The sequence below is a fragment of the Hippoglossus hippoglossus genome, chromosome 13, assembly GCF_009819705.1.
Source record: "Hippoglossus hippoglossus isolate fHipHip1 chromosome 13, fHipHip1.pri, whole genome shotgun sequence".
In the NCBI taxonomy this organism is placed as follows: domain Eukaryota; kingdom Metazoa; phylum Chordata; class Actinopteri; order Pleuronectiformes; family Pleuronectidae; genus Hippoglossus; species Hippoglossus hippoglossus.
Window position 1 is genome coordinate 21,144,933 of NC_047163.1, and position 18,021 is coordinate 21,162,953.

The 18,021-nt window shown below is 41.3% G+C and overlaps 1 protein-coding gene across 3 annotated transcripts in view; it reads left to right on the forward strand.

The window, feature by feature from the left end:
• Positions 1-16,277, forward strand: part of LOC117772655 (alpha-2-macroglobulin) — a 32,371-nt gene extending 16,094 nt beyond the window's left edge. The window contains exons 21-36 of one of the 3 annotated variants that reach the window (XM_034603977.1): positions 2,268-2,389; positions 2,575-2,626; positions 3,174-3,257; positions 3,381-3,557; positions 4,824-4,905; positions 8,301-8,457; positions 10,175-10,249; positions 10,688-10,853; positions 11,710-11,906; positions 11,996-12,211; positions 13,268-13,386; positions 13,927-14,017; positions 14,168-14,236; positions 14,550-14,655; positions 15,113-15,154; positions 15,661-16,135. In XM_034603977.1, coding sequence (XP_034459868.1) covers positions 2,268-2,389; positions 2,575-2,626; positions 3,174-3,257; positions 3,381-3,557; positions 4,824-4,905; positions 8,301-8,457; positions 10,175-10,249; positions 10,688-10,853; positions 11,710-11,906; positions 11,996-12,211; positions 13,268-13,386; positions 13,927-14,017; positions 14,168-14,236; positions 14,550-14,655; positions 15,113-15,154; positions 15,661-15,683 — 1,778 coding nt within the window. In that variant the 3' untranslated portion in view covers positions 15,684-16,135. Of the gene's footprint in view, positions 1-2,267; positions 2,390-2,574; positions 2,627-3,173; positions 3,258-3,380; positions 3,558-4,823; positions 4,906-8,300; positions 8,458-10,174; positions 10,250-10,687; positions 10,854-11,709; positions 11,907-11,995; positions 12,212-13,267; positions 13,387-13,926; positions 14,018-14,167; positions 14,260-14,393; positions 14,494-14,549; positions 14,656-15,112; positions 15,155-15,660 lie in introns of those variants that run through there. The other 2 variants (XM_034603976.1, XM_034603978.1) reach the window with 2 other exon arrangements.
• The last annotated feature ends 1,744 nt before the right edge of the window (positions 16,278-18,021 follow it).

Below are 18,021 nucleotides of genomic sequence, written 5' to 3' on the forward strand. Positions count from 1 at the left end.
ATAGATAAAACTACAGCATTAAGTCATTACATGATTTGAACTACTGGAAGTTACCTCAGCTCCAAGCCCATGAAGAGCTTTGTATGCAAGGAGGAGGACATGAAGAAACCGTATCAATGTGTTTAGAGCAGTTTTGAACGAGCTGAAGTATCTGTTTTTGGGGAGGCCAGTAAAAAGTGTTTCATATAAATCATATGAACTTTAAGGTCAGTTAAAAATAAAAGTATGAGTAGTATTTTGACCAAAAGCCTAGTTGGACCTTGTTTTGATGATAGGCTGTGATAAGATGATTGGCAGAGAATTGGTAAATTAAACATTCATCCTCAGAGCAACTAAAAAAACGTGTCTAAATGTCCTTTTAGAATTAATTGAACGTTGTCTCAATCTGTTTCAGTCACAGCTCTCACTACTCTTATTACAGATAAATTATCCAGTTGTCTGTCATCATTATCACCAGTAACACCATGTGCTTTGCATATCTTTAAGATGAAGACTGATGTTGTTTGTTAGGTACAATTCAATGCTATATACACTGCTCAAACAAATTAAGGGTACACTTAATTGTCACAGTATAACACCAAGTCAGTTCAACTTCAGGCATATCAATCTGTCCATTTAGGAAGCACAAGTGATTGTGAATCAATTTCACCTGCTTTGGTGCAAATGAAAGTGACAACAAGTGCAATGCAGAGGCAAGACAACCCCCACAAAGGACATGGTTTTACATGTGGTGGCTACAGACAGTTGCTCTCTCCTTCCTGACTGATTCTTCTCTAGTTTCGTGTTCTGCTAGTGTCCTTGTCACTACTGGTAGCATGAGGCGGTAGCTGCAGCCCAGTCAGGTTGCACCGGTAGTCCAGCTCCTCCAGGATGGATCATCCATACATGCGGTCACAAGAAGTGTTGCTGTGTCTCCCAGCACAGTCTCAAGAGCGTGGAGGAGACACCAGGAGACCGACAGTTACACGAGGAGAGCTGGACAGGGCAGTAGAAGGTCATCAACCCAGCAACAGGGCCGGTATCTGCTCCTTTGTGCAAAGAGGAACAGAAGGAGCACTGCCAGAGCCCTACAAAATGACCTCCAGCAGACTACTGGTGTGCATGTTTCTAATCAAACTGTCAGAAACAGACTGGTGCAGTGGGCCCCTGGTTCCTCCTGGTGCAGGACAATGCTCGGCCTCATGTGGCCAGAGGGTGTAGGCAGTTCCTGGATGATGAAGGCATTGATGCCATTAACTGGCCCTCACCCTCCCCTGACCTAAATCCAATTGAGCCCCTATGAGATGTTATGCATCGTCATGTTGTGTATCATCCGACGCCGCCAAGTACCGCCACAGGAGTCCATGAGCTCACTAATGCCCGGATTCAGGCCTGGGAGGAAATCCCCCATTATGAGATCCCACATTATGAGTTGCTGTGATGATGCAAGCTGGACCAGCCTGTGATTTAAATATTTTACTATGATTTTCAGTGTGGTTTTGAATCCAGCCCTCAGTGGGTTGATGATTTTGGTTTTTCATTGACCGTTGTTGCGTCATTTTGTTCTCAACAATTATACAATGTATATCAGTAAAGATTTCCAACATGAATAATTTGTTCATCAAGATCTGATGTGTGATTTAAGTGTTCCCCTAATTTTTTTGAGCAGTGTACTTTCAGTGATGAAGATAAAACAGAACAAGCTAATTAATCCCTGTTAAAGGCGCTGACAGCTGTTGTGTCTGCACTGCTGGAAGCAAAGACAGCCGTCTGTCGTCGTTACGCTGCCTGGGCTGAAGGCAGAGCGTTTCCATCAGCCTCCATCAGGCAGGATGGAGATGAAGCTCTTGTGAATGCCAAATTGCACTCCTCTAACTCCCCCTTAGAGGAATGCTGACAATCACTTGTACTAACAAGTCAGGTAGTATCTCTGACGAAACACTCAGAAACCTCTCCCTCGGGGGGTGATCTGTACTTGTCCTCTGTGTGAAGGATTGTGGGCTGTGAGGGAAGAAGGGAGGGGTGTGGGAGATGGAGCCATATGGGAGAGAGGCAGCATAATAAGGCAACAAATGGGGATTAATGAGGGCAAATAAGATAGGAAGCAGGGGGAGGAAGTACAACTCAGAGAGGAGGGATGGAGGAAGAGTGTGGATAATGAGCTGGATTGAAAGCAGATGGGAAGTGATATTTGCCTCCGTGTGCAAAATGTGACTGTGACAGGGCGAGGGAGCTGTAACCAAACGTAGGCTTTCAGAATAAGAGCATGTTTGTTTGTGTGCACACAGGTGAGGTGAAACTGAAGGTGAGCGCTGAGGCCCTGAAGACTGACGCACTGTGTGGCAACGAGGTGGCCACCGTCCCCGACATGGGCGGAATCGACACAGTGGTCCGCACCCTGCTGGTGGAGGTCAGTGCCTGTCACAACATGACACTTAAGCAGTTTGTCACAAGATAAGAGTTACTAATCCAACCACGGTTCTCTGAGTTGGATAAAGACAACCAGAAACACTGAGTTAAGCCTAATTTCATGTCCATGAATCAATTAAAATCAATATTGTTCCCTAACATCTTGATTTCCTGTGTCTCCAATAGGCTGAAGGAACACCACAGATGGTCAGTCACAACGCTCTCCTCTGCCCTGCAGGTGAGCGTTCACAGACATCAGCTATCTGAAAGCCTCCAGGCAGACGGCCATGTTGACCCTCTCGTTCAGAGAGCTTAAAAGATGCATGTTTAAATGTCATTCTGCTCTGGAGACCTACGTTCGTCTGGGTCAGAGGTTAAAGTTCTCACAGATGTTTGTTTGGCATATCTTTACACTGATGCATTGACATTTAGCTCATGATTTGTACTCACCAAAAAAATGTATCATGAGTTACATATTTTTTGCCTGACTGCATATAATTTAATATTAAGATGAATTAATATATATAATTAAATGTAAATGTGCTGGTTGCCTAACTTTAGTGTTTAGTCCATGATATGATCTTGTACTTCAGTTGAAATTGTTGGTTTGCTCACATTAAACCTGAAACCTGTGCAAAGTAAAGGATGACAGACATAATCCAAAAGACACCAGTTTTGAATCCTACATTAGAAATGTAATATTGTGTTGTATGGAAGTGCTAAAGAGAGCTCATTCATTTTTCTCCTCCAGTTTGTGTCATGTGTTGTGTTTTCTCTGTTGCCAGAGGGACCAGTGGAGAAGAATATCTCTCTTCTGCTGCCTGAGGTGTTTGTGGTTGGATCAGCCAGGGCCTCCGTCTCTGTACTGGGTTAGTAACATCAGGTTTCTTACTCTCTGCTATCATGACTTAGTAGAGCATACCTCTACCCTGTCACATAGACAATGTTTGCAATGATGAAATCATCTACCTTACTTTTTTTTGCTTCTGCAGGTGATCTGATGGGCCGGGCCATGAAGAACCTGGACAAGCTGCTGGCCATGCCGTACGGCTGTGGGGAGCAGAACATGGTGCTGTTTGCCCCCAACATCTTCATCCTCAACTACCTGCAAAGCACCGGTCAGCTGACCCAGGAGATTCGTGACAGGGCGACTCGCTTCCTGGAGAGCGGTGAGTGGTTAGGACCGCCTCTAAAGTCAGTAATGTCAGAGAAACATATGAGATAGACTTACATTAGTGAAACTACTATAAAAAAAGGTGAAGGCTTTATCCCATGGTTTTCTCTCTCATACCACCTTTTAGACAGCAGACCTGTGAATGACATAGCTCAACTCAACACACATTCTATGTTTTTTTCCCCCTCCCTTTATTAAAGAGTCTCTGGAGCAGGATTTACTGATTTCATGTTTAGATTTTGTAATGCTTTCACTCAAAACCCTGCGCTCGCAGTCAAGTCCGCCCTGCTTGTGCTTAGATTTCCTTCTCTTCAGCTTTAGCTCTTCCTCTCGCAGCCACGCTGCTTTTGCGAGCGTGTGAAATTATGCTATTGGATTTGTTTCTTCTGGGCTTGGATTTTTTTTTGGGCAACAAGTCTTCTAAAATTCCCCAACCAATAGGAGGCCAGGTGAAGTCACCAGGTAATCGTTGACCCTCACTGGACTAGAACTGTAAAGACTCTAGTCTACAGTGTGAATTACATAACTGATAAACATCTCCCCGCGTCTGCATGGATTTACTCCCACAGTCCAAACACATGCGGAGAGAGCAAATGATCTTTTTATGTCGGCCCTGTGATGTGTTCATGACCTAAACCTGCCTCTTGCCCAATGTCTGCTGGGATTGGCTCCAGCTCCCCAGCGCGACCCCCAAACGATAAGGGTTATAGATAACGAAATGGATGAATGGACTAATAAACATGAGAATTACACTGAATGATATTGATACATTTATCAGATACATTCATTGTCTTAATCCCCCAAGTGTACACTTTCTATTATCTCAGTATCATTTAATAAATTTACATTCCTGATAATAATACCAGTTCTCCAAAGCTCTTGGTCGGCTTACGCAGGTCGACCCATACAGATAGACCCCTGACGTGGGTTAACCCAGGTCACTGAACGGGTTGTCAGTTGCACCATCTCTCACTGAATACAGTTTAAATCGTCTGGTCTGGTCTGCATATTGCAGTCAGTCATTATCTGAGTATTTAACCTTTTTTTTAAGCTTTAACAAGTAAATGCATAACTGATGCATTCAGGAAAACGGCTTCATTAAGTTGAAAATATATCGGCACCAAAAAAATCTAAAAGTGACTGAATCTTAACTATTTATGGCAACTGTGAATAACCAGTTTAATGCTAAAGGTCTTGTGGGATTGAAGGAGCCTAACAATGTTAATTTGACTGTGTGTGTGCTTGCGTGTTTGTGTCGTAGGATATCAGAGAGAGCTCACCTACAAGCACGATGACGGCTCGTACAGCGCCTTTGGAAAGAGCGATGAGTCTGGAAACACCTGGTCAGTAGAAATGCACACACTTGCTTCAGTAACATGAAGTATTAGATGCTGCTCAGGATACGTGCACTACACAAAGGGATCGTTTGATTGGAATGACTTAAACAAATGAATGTAGAGCAGCAGCTTCTCTAAGTTGCAAATCAAAACTTTCCAGTATTTAACTTGCACAACAATATTGAAAATTTTAAACCAGTTACAAAATGTGTGTCATGACATAAACTCACACAAAATTATATTATACTATTATGTATTCTATATTGTTGTGATTTAGCAACACTTAAAACCGCATACATACACTCTAGAGGCTTTTCATTTCATTATACATTTTTGGATGTTTTTGAATGAGTATTTTATGATAATTCTAGTTTCTACATTTTAGTTGAGATCAAATAATTTTAAAGAATTTAGCCAAAACAAGAGTAGAATTTAGATGTAAGTATAAACTGAGAAGGAAGCACTTCTCTTAGACCTGACTGTTTTTTTTTACGTCATAAATATACCACAATAAAGAATTAACTCATGAAAAAATGTTAAAAAACCTTTATTTAGAGCTTTGCTGCTAAACAGAACGTTTCAGCTCAAATCTCACACTTCATTTGACGAGAAAATAGAAAATGACAAGTTGAATTGGTGGGAGTTAGACACGCACGCACACACACACACACACACACACACACGCATACACTCAGTGTCCTCTTTGGTGTTTGGCACCAGCAAGCATTCTAATAATTTTACTTTCTGAGGAACATGCCAGAACATATTAATATTTTCATGTAATGGGCTTAAAGCACGGAGCCTGCGGGGATTTAACAAACCCTGTTCTGTTTTGAAAGGGTGCTGGGCAGTTTGGCACTTGGTGTGTGTGGGTGTGTGTTTGTGATTAGGGGAAACTAGGGCTCTTACTTGTTCAATTACGCTAGAATTCCATCTGGATATTTGATGAAAATAGCCGCATGCAGTGATTTAGAACTTTGAAACTTTTATTAAAGTGTGAGCAAATATATTCATGTGTATTGTTTATATATTGCTGCACTGAACTATGCAGATTTTCCGCACTTTCTCCGGATGAGGTGCGTGTTTGAGTGCAAATGCTAGAGGCTCTGGTTTATCTGCGGACTGTCTCTGCCTGGCCTCCTGGTATAAAGTCTTTAGAAAGTCAGCAGAATTCGATGTGTGAACACAGCAGGCGATCACCCGCTGGATGAAAGGTTGATGACGGTTCTAACAAGCCTCAGACGCAAAAATGAAAAAAAAGACATAAGAAAAGGAATAGCTCCTGGTGAAAAAGCGGTGTCATTCACGTAGAAGACGGTGTCTGTGTGTGTTGTAAAGAAAATCAAGTGATCTCCGCAGCAGAATTAATATGTTACCCTCTGCCTGCTGCACAACCCCTCACCTGAATAATATGGAGGACTTGTTGCTGTTGTGAAAGCGTCTGTGTAGAGAAGCTCTCCCTGTGTTGTGCATGCAAACAAAAACTGCAGATAAAGTCTGCAGGTCATGTCTGAAAGCGGCTTATGTAACATGAAAGAGTCGCTCAAAGAAACGACTGCTGTTTCCCTCAATGCCACTTTCTCAGGCATTGGTGGAGTAGGTGACTGAATATTGTACTCGTTGTACCCTTTCACACATTTGTGAAAGGGTCTGGAACTTACCATCTTGTTTCTAAATGATAATGATTTAGCGGCAGTGGCACATATCAGTTGTTGGTTGTGATTGGCCCAGCCTGTCCGAGGACGGATGGAAATCTGAACGAGAGCATCTGAAAGAGTGAATAAGCATGAGCTCGCTGATTGGTGTGGATTCCAGGCTACATTCACCATGTGAAACATGACTACGTGATGGATACTGTTGAATCTTGATAACACTATATGACAGTGTGAGTTTTGTGCTTCCACCTACTAATTCCACAAATGTCTGTGGATCGCATATCTCACGAAGCGTTCGTCTTTTCGGCTTCACACTTGTGTATTGTTAATGGCCAGAGGATGTTAGGTGCTGAGTTTGGTGCGATTTGGACAAGCAATATGTTCAATATTAATACAATTTGAAATAACAGGCATTAAGCCATATAAAAAAAAAAAAACTAAAAAAAACTCTCATAGTTTTAGTTTTATACAAAATAAGAACAAATAATAAAAAGGAATTGAGAAATTAAAAGAAAAAACACAGATTGCAAACAGTAAGTCTTCTTCCTCTGAAGCCTTTTCTGCCAAAGACATGAATAATGGTTTTTTTGCTTATCATACAACAATGTTAATGCAGAACATTTGGTCCATTTTTCACTGTAGCTGACACCACCCTCTGACAGCTATAACAACACTAACCAGTCCCTCAGACGCAGTGTGCCCTCAGTGTGTGGACAGAGTTCAACATGTTTTCCTCTACATCCTCTTATAAACTACAACACTGGTCGGCAACAGCCCCCCCCCAGACAATTTTAATTAGATTATTTTTATTTCAGCAACATCCATAGAATCACTTCCTCTTCAGCAAGTTGTCTACAAAGTAAAAGCACAATGTTCGTTTTGTTGCTGCAATGCTTAATATTGAGCTGAATTACAGAGCTTTGATTTAGAAAATGTGTGAACTTGGGTCTGAAGATTTTGTTGATTGTTTAACAGACCTCTGAAATAGCTGACATGTAATGTATGAAAAAATAACTGCAGCTCAGAAATCATTCAAACTTATACATCAACAGCAAATGTGAACAATAATCAAGCAAATTCAGTTTAATTTTATGATAAACATTGACTATAAAATCTTCCTTGCAGATAAACCAGGTAGGATGAACTCAATTTGTTCTAACTTCCCTCTGCACATAGACTGAAACAAGCATGTTTAGAACAGGCACTGCACTAGTTAATAGAATTTACCTTAAATTTGCTCTAGTAGTTATTTTATCCAGCTGTTTTGAACCCACTGTAAACTACCTGCTCGATATCAAACAGCAGACAGACGAAGTTAGCGTTGACCCAGACGTATTATTTTTCTTGCTTGAGACCAAACCAGAGCTGAAAGGAGATTAAATACGAGACTGGATCCCGCAAGAGGACAGAATGTGACGATGATATTTCAATATTGTGTTAACAGCCTGTTGTACTGCCCCCAAGTGGCCAAAAAACAATTGCAGTTTGAAATATTTGAATGATTTATCATTGTACCATTCATTGTGTGTAGTACGTCTATAACTGGGATCCTTCAGAAGCCTGACTCAAGAGTAGTTTTTGAAAACATTACCCAAACATAAAGGCTGTGGATATTAAAATATCCCAGGAGCTTCTCTGTCTGCTCAGAGGAAATGTGTTGTAGACGCATCTCAGGCCAAACAACAATGTGAACGATTTACTTTTTAAAAAAAAATTGTGTGTGTTTATGTGCGTTTGACCTTCCAGGCTGACCTCTTTTGTGATGAAGTCCTTCGGGGGGGCGAGACCATACATTTTTGTGGATCCCAAACACATTATTGAAGCCAGGAGGTGGCTGGCAACACACCAGCAACCTGATGGATGCATCCGATCCGTCGGAAAGCTCTTCCACAACGGCATGAAGGTAATGAGCTGAGATATATCATATGCTTTTTAACATGGTTTCATATTCCTGCACTGGTGAATTTGTCCTGTAAAATAAAAATCACACGAGTAGCTCAGTGTGAGGATTCGTTGGAATAGAGAAGAGTCTCATGGAGCTGTAAATGTATGCAGAGACTGGAGATTGCCCCGGGCCTGCAGGGCAGCACGCACGCACACACGCACAGAGAGAGAGAGAGAAGGAAATATCCCAAACAATTTATTTGTAGCCAAAAAGCTCTGACAAGTGTGTCTGAGAAATCCACTGGGGTTTTGCTAGGGGAAGCCAGGTACCTGTCTTTTATTTGTTATGTATGAAAATCTTTTTGTCAGCCGCGTACTGAGGATTATTATTATGTGTAAGAGTTAAAACGGTTTACAACTGTGATGAGCAGGCCAGTCTAAAGCAAATGCTAGTTGCACTACTTCTCCTTGTTTCCTAATTACATCAGAAATCTTTTTTTTAATGAGTGAACCATCTCTTGTACCAAGACATGGTGTCCAATAAGATACGAGCTTATCTGCTCTGCTGCTACACACAAGATAAGAACTTCAAAATGACATCCAAGTCTTTTCTGATAAATTTGGCTCAGTGGCAATAAAGATGCTGGTGACAACTTCAAATGTTTGACGAGTAGAAGGACGAGTGTTTCATCATCGTGTTTATTGCACAGGTTTCTGTTGAGTTTATATTCAATGATGTCACCTCAACAAAACTAATGTCTGATGCTAAGAACAGGGGGGGGAGCGATGCCCTGGTGGCCTGTGGGATAAAGACATCAGTCTTTATCCCACAGGCCACCAGGGCATCGCAAAATATTGTTATATATTGACATTGTTCATAAATATTTCTAATGTGGGGAGAACTGCAGTAAAAGAGGGACAGTTTTTAATTAAAGAAATTTCAATGATCATTTGAATAGTGTATTATTTAGTGTTAGCTGAGGCTAGCCTTTAGTTACCTTATAAGTTAGCATTCACCTCATAATGTTCTCTGTCTGTAGCACTGTGTTAGGCTTTTACTCTGAAACTGTCAACCTAGAAATTACTAATTTTTATGACACTTATTTACCTCCGTGCGTTTGTTTGTATGTGAGCAAGATTATGCAAAAACTGCTCGACGTAAGACCACGAAAGTCGGATTGGGTCAGAAAAAATCAGATTAGAATGTAGTGCAGACCCTGATCAGGGGGCGAATACAGGATTTTCTCTTCACTTTCTTTAACATTGTGAGATGGGACGTTTTTTTTTACATTTTCATTGTTTTCTCAGGAAATGTTTCATGAATCTTAATTAAAAGAATCTGTATCATTTAGGGAACTTGTATCTATGAGTGTGTGAAATGTGCTGCAGCTTGATGGACTTTACTGGGACTGTTGGGCCTTGGTGGAGGTGCTGCGTTCTCCTGAGAGCCATTCCAGTTTTACATTTTGTTGAGATTCTGAAACTCTTTGTTAGTTTGTGTTCTCGAAGAACGCTATATGACAATGTCACTAATGTTATATGAAGTTAAAACAAACCAATAACAAAAATATCACACAGCACTAAAATGTAACAAAAATATAACAATAACAGTAACAGTTTGCATGTTCCTTCGTTCTGTCATTATTGAGAGAAACAGTGTTGACGTTTTTCAGTTCAGTGAAAAGAAAAGCCAGGTTGCTAAGTTAGGGAACTGACGCTTCCTGTGTTTCCACAAGGGAGGAGTGAGCGATGACGTGTCCCTGACGGCTTACATCACCGCCGCCATGCTGGAGCTGAATGCCAGCACCACGGTGAGTCTCATCCGTCTCAGCTTTCCATGTTCAGGCTCGGTTGACCTCTCGCTGCTGGAGCTGTGGGTGTTCATGGGTTGAACTCATTTGAAATCTGTCTGATGAAATATTTAAAATCATCTTCAAAAAGTAGATTTCTAAAACTGCCTGTGCCGGGAGCCAATATTTATGTTCATTTAATGAGTTATTTTTAGAATGCATCATTTTGATGATATATTTGTAGACAGGAAGTTAAATTAAGGAGCATGTAAATATTCAGAAACTACCTGACATCTGTTTTATGATGTCTTCATTAATTACGACAAAAGTTGCTTTATGTTCAACTCCAGCAAGTCCAGTTTCCGGAAGCCTTCAGAGAAACTGGTTTGTTCATTCTCTCTGTTATAACACATGCTCCTGTGCACGGCCTCATCTTTGTCTCTGCTGGCTCTTTGACAGGATCCCATCATGCAGAAGTGTCTGAGCTGTCTGAAGGGAGCAGTGGCCGGTCAGATGGACAACCTGTACACCACAGCCCTGCTGTCATACACCTTCTCTCTGGCTGGAGACCAGGACATGAGGAGCAAACTCATCACATACCTGCACCAGAAGTCCAGCACAGAGGGTAACGCAGAGTAACCACCAGCAGCACGTGCACTTCTTCTTCTTTTTCAGCTGTTTTTCACACAAATTAATTTCCTGCCTCCATTGAGCAGCATGAACACTGACACATGTTTTTGTCTCTACAGATTTAACACAAAACATATGAAGTAAATAAAAGAAATCCTGAAAACGGTTGGCGCTCTAGTTGAAGTGGCAGTCAAATGTACACATATTGAAGTAATTTAGAATGATAGATAAATATATGCATGGAATGAAGCTGAAGTGACAATTTAAGTATCAATGGCTATTGAACTGAAAGGAGTTGAGTTGGCAGTTGAAGTGTTGATGATAAACTGTCTTGTAAACAGAGGTTAGATGAATGTAACCCTGAAAGCAAAGGTTATAAAAAGTGCAACAGTGGAAGCTTTGGATTTTTTCAAGGTAGCTTTGATCATTTGCTTCTGAAACACGTTTTATCTTATTTGTTGTTGTTGCGAGGGGGAGGGGTTTATCGGTTGTGTAGTTTAGGCTGCTCTTACTAGTTTTTCCAGGATTACCAACCCTAGCTTTAAAGATGAATGAATGAATGAAAGCAGTTGAAATGTCAGTTGATGTGTAAAATATGTTTATTTGGAAAGTGAAAGTGAGAGTTGAATGCGCTGACACAGGACGTCCCATTATTTAATTAATTATTTTATATTATCTGTGGAAATTTGTAACAAATCAACACTACCATGATTTTTCTAGTCCTTTTGTAAAACTGAGATATTAAGAGAATCTCTGTAATCCACTATAGAGTTGAGAGAACATCTGTGGGCAGTAGACCTACATGAACACATGAACCTGCTAACGGATGATTCTTCTGTGGTGACTGACAGGGAGCGCCCGTCACTGGGTCAGAGCCGGGGCCTCAGAGAAAGGCCTGGACTCTCTGGAGGTGGAGATGACCTCCTACGTGCTGCTGGCTCTGCTCTCAGGTCCCAGCATGCCTGACTTCGGGTTGGACTACTCCTCTAGCATTGTCCGCTGGCTCGCTCAGAAGCAGAACCCATATGGCGGCTTCTCTTCCACGCAGGTATGACAGACGACACGCAACACCGGTGGTTTATGGGAAACTCTTGACCCTTAATTGACTCTAACAACACGTTTACCCTTCTTCCTCAGGACACGGTGGTGGCCCTTCAGGCACTTTCTATGTACGGAGCTGCCACCTACAGCCAGGAGGGCAGCACGGCAGTGAAAGTGACATCATTAGGAGGCCTGAGCAAAGAGTTCACGGTGAATCAGAGCAACAGGCTGCTGCTCCAGGAGGAGAAGCTGGATGAGATCCCTGGAGAGTACACAGTCAAAGCCCAGGGACAGAGCTGTGTGCTGGCACAGGTACAGAAGTTAATGGTGAAGGAGAAATGAAAAAGGAAAATGATTGGGTGGTAGAGCTCGTACCACTAACGAGGCTGAGTCCTGCAGCGACTCTGGACCTTTAGTGCATGTCATCACTTCTGCTACAGGAGCCTCTGTCTGTCCGGACCAAACAGGATGGCTGAAGTAGCCACAATACGTTTCTGGTTGTCCCTCCTCTTCTGCTATGCAGGGCCGTCGCCTGTCTTGGGCATTTTTTGTTTAGCCCAGAATTATTTGTCGACCGCAACTTTCACCGCTGAGTCACTTGGCAACTGAACATCGACCAGCAGTGAATATGTCCGGTCACACTGGCTGCGTGGGTGACGCATGTGGGACGAGGAACGTCTTGCTTTGCTTTTCTGTGTTGTTGTTGTTGTTGTTGTTGTGAATGCGTCTCAGCAGAGAATTGCCTGCTGGTCACATGATAAACATTTTCAGGGGCACATTTAATCTCGAAACGTTTTTGTACCATTTTTGCTGAGGTTTCAGGTCTGAAATATTCAAATTGAACTACACCTGACACCGTCAGACGTAGTCTAGTTGACTGTAGTTAGTTTTAAAGTAAAAGTAGTTGTTGGACCGGTTATTATTTTATTTTATTAAGCTCTATGACATCATTAGATAATTTATACCGAAGCAGATGTGCAAGCAGCAAGTGAAGCTACAGTAAAATACATAAACTGTTTCATATACAGGCACATTAGATATATTGTGAGAGCTTGTTTCTCTCCTTGAATTGTGGAGAGATAATGGATCATTGAACAACTCATTTGAAAAAAAAACTACATTTATTTTTGAGAAGTGAAGAATGTTGGAAACCACTGGTTTAGTCTTTCACAATGTGTTTTATCAGCCTCTCATACTATCTATTGTTTAAAATCTTAATTTTAAAGGATCTAAAGCTATCTAATAAATGCAATGGAGTATAAAATACAATAATTGTAAAAGAGCAACTCTAGTAAAGGTTGTCTTCGGTGTGTTCACTGTGGTATGTTGAGTGTGCACGGATGTTTGTGACATTCTGTCTCTGCACAGATCTCCATGCATTACAACATCCCCCCTCCCCCGGACTTCTCCGCCTTCAACATCTCTAGTAGCACCATGGCCAAGTGTAATGCCAGCAGACCCCAGCTCATCCTCTTTGTGCATGTCAGGTAGGTGTGTGTGTGTGTGTGTGTGTGTGTGTGTGTGTGTAATGATTATTTGTTGCAGGTTGCAGGTTTCATGTTTGTTTGTTTTTTTAAACTAATCAGATCTCATTGGTTAATCTGCAATTTAGTCTTCTGCAAACTTCTTATTTTCAGTTTTTTTTTTTTTTTTAAAGAATGTATCCAACTATTTATTTTGGTTTTAGATTTTTGAGCCTCTTTCTCATGACAAACAACTCCACCTCAGTCAACTGTGACCCACATGTGAGATCTTTTGTCCTTGAGCACGTGCTGAGACGACACAACAAACCCAGAAAACATGTCCAATATCAGCACTTTAAAGGGGTTTTTAGTTATAGTTATTATTATCTAGATGTAGACCTGCTCAAATTAATAAATGATTACTTTCATGTAGTATTCATTTTTTTTATTTCAAATTTTATGTGCTGAAGCATAGAGCTAGAAGAACAAGAAAAGCTAGATTATATTGAGCAGTTAGTGTTAATGTGTGTGTGTGTGTGTGTGTGTGTGTGTGTGTGTTTGCAGGTACCAGGGCAGGAGAGAGGAAACCAACATGGTGATCATCAACATCAAACTGTTGTCTGGCTACATCCTGGATAAGAGCTCCCTGAATCTGGTCAGTCATTCAACAGAGGCAGCAGTTTACACACTGAGCCGTTAGGGACACATACTCTTTGTGTTGGTGTTGTGTTGTTGATCATGTTAAGATGATTCGCTGAGTGTGTTTCTATGTGAGAAACTCATCAAAGTCTCTGTGCTGCTGCAGCTGAAGAGCGACCGCTCAGTGAAACGTGTGGACGTGGAGGAAGGATACATCAACATCTACCTAGATGGGGTACGAAGCTGTGTGTGTGTGTGTGTGTGTGTGTGTGTGTGTGTGTGTGTGTGTGTGTGTGTGTGTGTGTGTGTGTGTGTGTGTGTGTGTGTGTGTGTGTGTGTGTGTGTGTGTGTGTGTGTGTGTGTGTGTGTGTGTGTGTGTGTGCGTTTCTGTCTGTGTTTCTGTGTTATGAGAGAGGTCTGTTCTGTAGTATTAGTGAACTGGTACATTATCATTGTATATCTCCATATTTGAGTTAGAAGGTAAATAGTAAAATTTAATTTCATCAGCAGCCTGATTTGTGAGTGTGTGTTTGTGTGTGTGTGTGCAGCTGAAGAAGGACGATACAAAGATACACAGTGTGACTCTGGAGGAGGATATTCCTGTGAGGAACCTGAAGCCAGCTGTGGTCAAAGTCTATGATTACTACCAGACAAGTAAGAACCTCTTCAACATAATTTTCTCTTCGTTCCTCATGTATCTGATGGATCAGTTTCCTTCACTATAAAGCCATTTTCAGACATGTCCTGTGGAGGAACTCCGGAGAGTCGGCTCCAGACTTTCTCCAGAGGTTTAGTTTAGATTCTCCACTCAGTCCAACACAGCAACAAATCCTCCGCAGCATTCAGGAGAGGGGTAGTGCAGAGGCATGATGACGCATTTTTTAATTCTGCTGCGGAGATCACGTGTTTTGTTTACAGCACATCGACACTTAAGTCGTCTCTTGACAACTTCGTCAGTGTCAGAGCGTGTGGCTCTGATATTTTCATCCTGAGGTGTTTGTATTCCTTTTGTCTTTTTGTCACTGGACTGTTTGCAGGCTTCTCAATTTGCTCTTTCACGTCACTCACTATCACACTCCGTTTTAATGATTGGTTTTCTTTGCATTTGCAGGTGATGAGGCAGTTACTGACTACACATCCCCCTGTGCAGAGAGTAAGTGCAGAAAGTAGATTGAATGTCTCACAGCGAGCTTATCATTTACTTGTTCTACCTCCTATTTTTGGTCCTGTGAACCTGATATCTCATGAACGAAGAAAATCCACAAACTGAAAGGTCCCATCAAAGAATTTATTTGCCAGTGATGTTTTGAGCACGAGGCTCCATCTTCGACCTCAGACTACTGATGAAGAACATAGACGCCCTCTTAAATGCCCACAATCCATTTTGAACAAATCACGTTATGTATCAGCAATACAGAATAAATATATTTGATTATTTCAGGTGGTCAAAGGTCACTGTGACCTCATGTGAAATATTGAACACATGGAAGGACGAAGTCTGAAACTCAGTTGAACCTCAATAACCCCAAATCCTGCTACACAGTACGGGTCCCAGGTCAAACAAGGAAACGTCTGCAGTGTTTTTCTTATAATACTGACTTTGCTAGCAGATATAACACGTGTGTAGTTTAAATGTGAATAACACAGTTTTCTCTGCAGGTGACAGCATCAACCAGCTGTAAAACATCCACCTGGAACTCTGCTGCGTCCTGACAGGACCTCTGTCTGTCAGAGGAACACTGTGTTAGAGAAAGAAACCTCTAGATGTTTATTTTTCTCTTTCTCCTTTTAAACATTTTTAGCTTTTTCAATGAGTGAATGCAACTTTTTGTGTAATTTTAGGAAAACATTTAAACTTTTTTGCTTTTCCTTTTTGTTCTACTTCCTGGTATTGGCTTGTCCACTCAGTAGTCACTGCTTCTCTCTCAACACTGGAACCTTTACTATAACCCACTGAATTCAAGAAAAGCAGACAACACTCTGTAACAGCTCAGTTTTTAATAGATTTGACAAAATCCATATTATTCATACCTGAAAGTGACGCATGAGACTTACAGGGTACCAAGAACACAGTATGGTCCGAGTAGTGTGTATGTGTGTATGAAACAGGAACTACTTTCTAGAAAAAAAAGTACAGTCACATGAGTGCTAAGTGAGTAATTCTGTGTTCTGCTGTAGCAGTAATAAAAAAAAAAAGAAGGTAGATTGATACATCACTACCATACAATTTAAAATGTAACTGACTGACAATAAAATTTCTAAAATGACAAAAATAAGTAAAAATTGTACATGTTTTTATACAATACTGTTCATTTCAATAGTAAGATCATGTTTTTATGATTCAGGCATCCTCTACAGTATATTTAGATTCCTTTCTTTTCAACATATATAACAGTAATGTATATACCATCTACTATCAACAGACATGATTTAACAGCCGTGCCAGTGTTGAATAGTTTGGTTTGAACATGTTAAAAAGGCAAGGGGGACAGAATATATTAAGGTCTTCTACTTCATGTTCTAGAAGTAAACATGTCACTACCTCAGGCACCACAATCATAAATTATCATCACTGTACCGACACATGAAACACAACAAAGGTTCCACATGCTCCATAAATCACAGCGTCAGGTCTGTCCTCTGCTTCGACACAGCAGAAGACAGCGTCCGGGATCTGTCCCACCACAAACCGATTCCCAACGTGACGACGGTGGCGCCGGGCAGGCTCCGTCGGGTACAGTCTGTTAAAGCTGAAGATGCAAGGCTTCTTTATCCGTCCTCGTGTACGCAGGCCTCCGCTCACAGTGGGGATTCAAAACGGGAAGTGACATTTTGCAGAGTTTGCTGGAGTTATTCTCTGATGATGGTATTTAATAATGCAGCAGCAAATTAAAGTAGATCATTTGTTGTTTTTAAGGTAAATAAGACGAGTATAGTTTTTTTACTTGAAATAATGTCCTGTAGATTATGTGAATAATACAGTCGGCAGTCTTTTGCAAACAAAAAGTAGGCAAAGTACGTCATGAGTTAACTCTGCAATAATGAAAGTAAAAAATATTAGGAATATTTTTTTAGGTTTATGGTTCTTTTCCACAATCCACGTTCCAGCTGGTTTAGTCGCAGGAACAAGAGATATCAGACTTTTAGTCTTTGGTTTGGGTCAAAAGAACAATATACTACACTTTGAATAATGCAGCTCAGTATCGCCGTTCATCAGATCCTGCTTTACTGGTAAATGCCCACATCCTTCAAACCACCAGTTTGCAGCAGACTGAAGTTGATAACATGACCGATTTCATCAGGGTTATTCAGACTGATCAGGACTCCTCCTAGCTGGTAAGTGATTATGATAACTTAAACTGGGGAAATGCTCATTTACAAACACATTTTGTGTATTCAGGGTTTAAAATGAATGCTGATCCCCAATGTGATCAGCGCCTCTGATATATCTCCCTGTAATAATGCTACAGGGAGGCGTTCCCATTTTAAAGAAGTTAACCTCATGCGTATCTGTCCACACGGCATTACAGCTCAGAAATGCATTTTGATGCATTCAAATGATTGTATCCTTCCAGTGAGGCTGTGCTGGACTCAGACACATCCGTAACAACACGTAGTCAAGGCACAGCTCTGAATTGCATTAGTCCGTATTGTTGGTCGTGAGCGTGGTCTCTGTAGCGCCCTCTAGGGGTTGTTGCTTTAGGCTGGCAGTGATAATGGCAGCTTCCCGGCTGTGTGGTCGCATCAGTTTGGTGAAAGGCTACTTGGAAAACAGTCAAGCTTCTATTAGTGTGTTTGTGTGCACACGTGGACATGCAGTTTGCACCTGGAGGTGGTGACATGATGGCGTCATACAGACACAATGGGATATTCCTGTTCAACATATTCACAAGGACACCAAGAATGTGGCAGCTATGGTTTAACCAATATACAGTTGTTGGGGTTTTTGGGGAGTCGACCTCGGCTGATTCCTCCGGCTCGTGATTGACCACTTTTTTTTAACAAAATTATTTCAATTAT